The sequence below is a fragment of the Fulmarus glacialis genome, unplaced genomic scaffold, assembly GCF_000690835.1.
Source record: "Fulmarus glacialis isolate BGI_N327 unplaced genomic scaffold, ASM69083v1 scaffold39150, whole genome shotgun sequence".
In the NCBI taxonomy this organism is placed as follows: Eukaryota; Metazoa; Chordata; class Aves; order Procellariiformes; family Procellariidae; genus Fulmarus; species Fulmarus glacialis.
This window is the reverse complement of record NW_009190280.1, coordinates 733-1,636: the sequence shown is the minus strand read 5'-3', so window position 1 is coordinate 1,636 and position 904 is coordinate 733. Positions and strand designations below refer to the sequence as shown.

General features: G+C 64.9%; 1 protein-coding gene across 1 annotated transcript in view; it reads right to left on the bottom strand.

The window, feature by feature from the left end:
* Positions 1-904, bottom strand: part of LOC104082071 (coiled-coil domain-containing protein 102A-like) — a gene marked incomplete at its 5' end in the record, with an annotated part of 1,750 nt that overhangs the window by 755 nt on the left and 91 nt on the right. Inside the window, 4 exon segments of the mRNA XM_009585042.1 lie at positions 3-110; positions 196-312; positions 562-670; positions 786-904. The exon segment at positions 786-904 is cut by the window's right edge and continues 31 nt beyond it. Of these exon segments, the coding sequence (XP_009583337.1) occupies positions 3-110; positions 196-312; positions 562-670; positions 786-904 (453 nt within the window).

The window sequence follows — 904 nt, the reverse complement described above, 5'->3', positions numbered from 1 at the left end:
TCAATCTGCGCCCGCAGCTTCTTGTTCTCCCGCTCCAGGTTGAGCTTCTCCGTCTCCAGCCGCTCCCGCCGGCCCCACTCGGCCGCGTTCTCCGCCTGCAGCCGCTCCATCTGGGACAAGGACACGGGGTGGCCGGGGGCAGCAGGGACACCCCTCGCCGCTCCCTTCTCCCCCCGCATTTGGGTTCGGCCTCACCTCCGCACGCAGCTCGGCCAGCTTCTTGTCCATGCTGGAGCGAGCGCCCAGCTCGTCCTCCAGGTCCTCAGAGATGCGCCCCAGCTCGTCCTGGTGGATCTCCTTCAGGATGTTGAGCTGTGGGGGGGACACAGCACCCAAGGCGGTTAGCGAGCACCTTGCGCCACCCGAGCCCTGCCCGCACCCATCCACCCAACCTCTGCAGATGGACCAACTGGCTCAATAGCACTCATTAAGACCCTTAATGAGCACCCTGGAGTTGCGGAGGTGGCTGTGGGTCACCATGTCCAACCATCAGGACATGCCACCCACCGGGGGACAGGCCACCCCCCCAGGGCACCCCTGGTCCCCAGGCACCTCACTCACCTGCTTCATCACCTCCTGCTTGTTCTTGTTGAGCTCCTCGTACTTGATCTTCCACTGGCTGAGCTCGCCCTCCAGCTTCTCGATGCTCTTGCTGAGCGCCAGCTTGTCCCTGGGGAGAGGCAAGGCTGGTGACAGCCGGCAGGATCCCGTGGGACGTCCCATTCCGGTGGGGACCGGGCTGGGCTCTGCTGGCACCCCGCGAGGACGACGCCCCAAGCACTCACTCCCGCTCCTTGAGCAGCACTTTTTGGGACTCATCCAGCCTGAGCTTCAGGGCGGTGACTTTGGTGGCATCTTCCTCCATGACGCTGACGTCCTCCCAGAGCAGGCGGCTCCGCTCCTG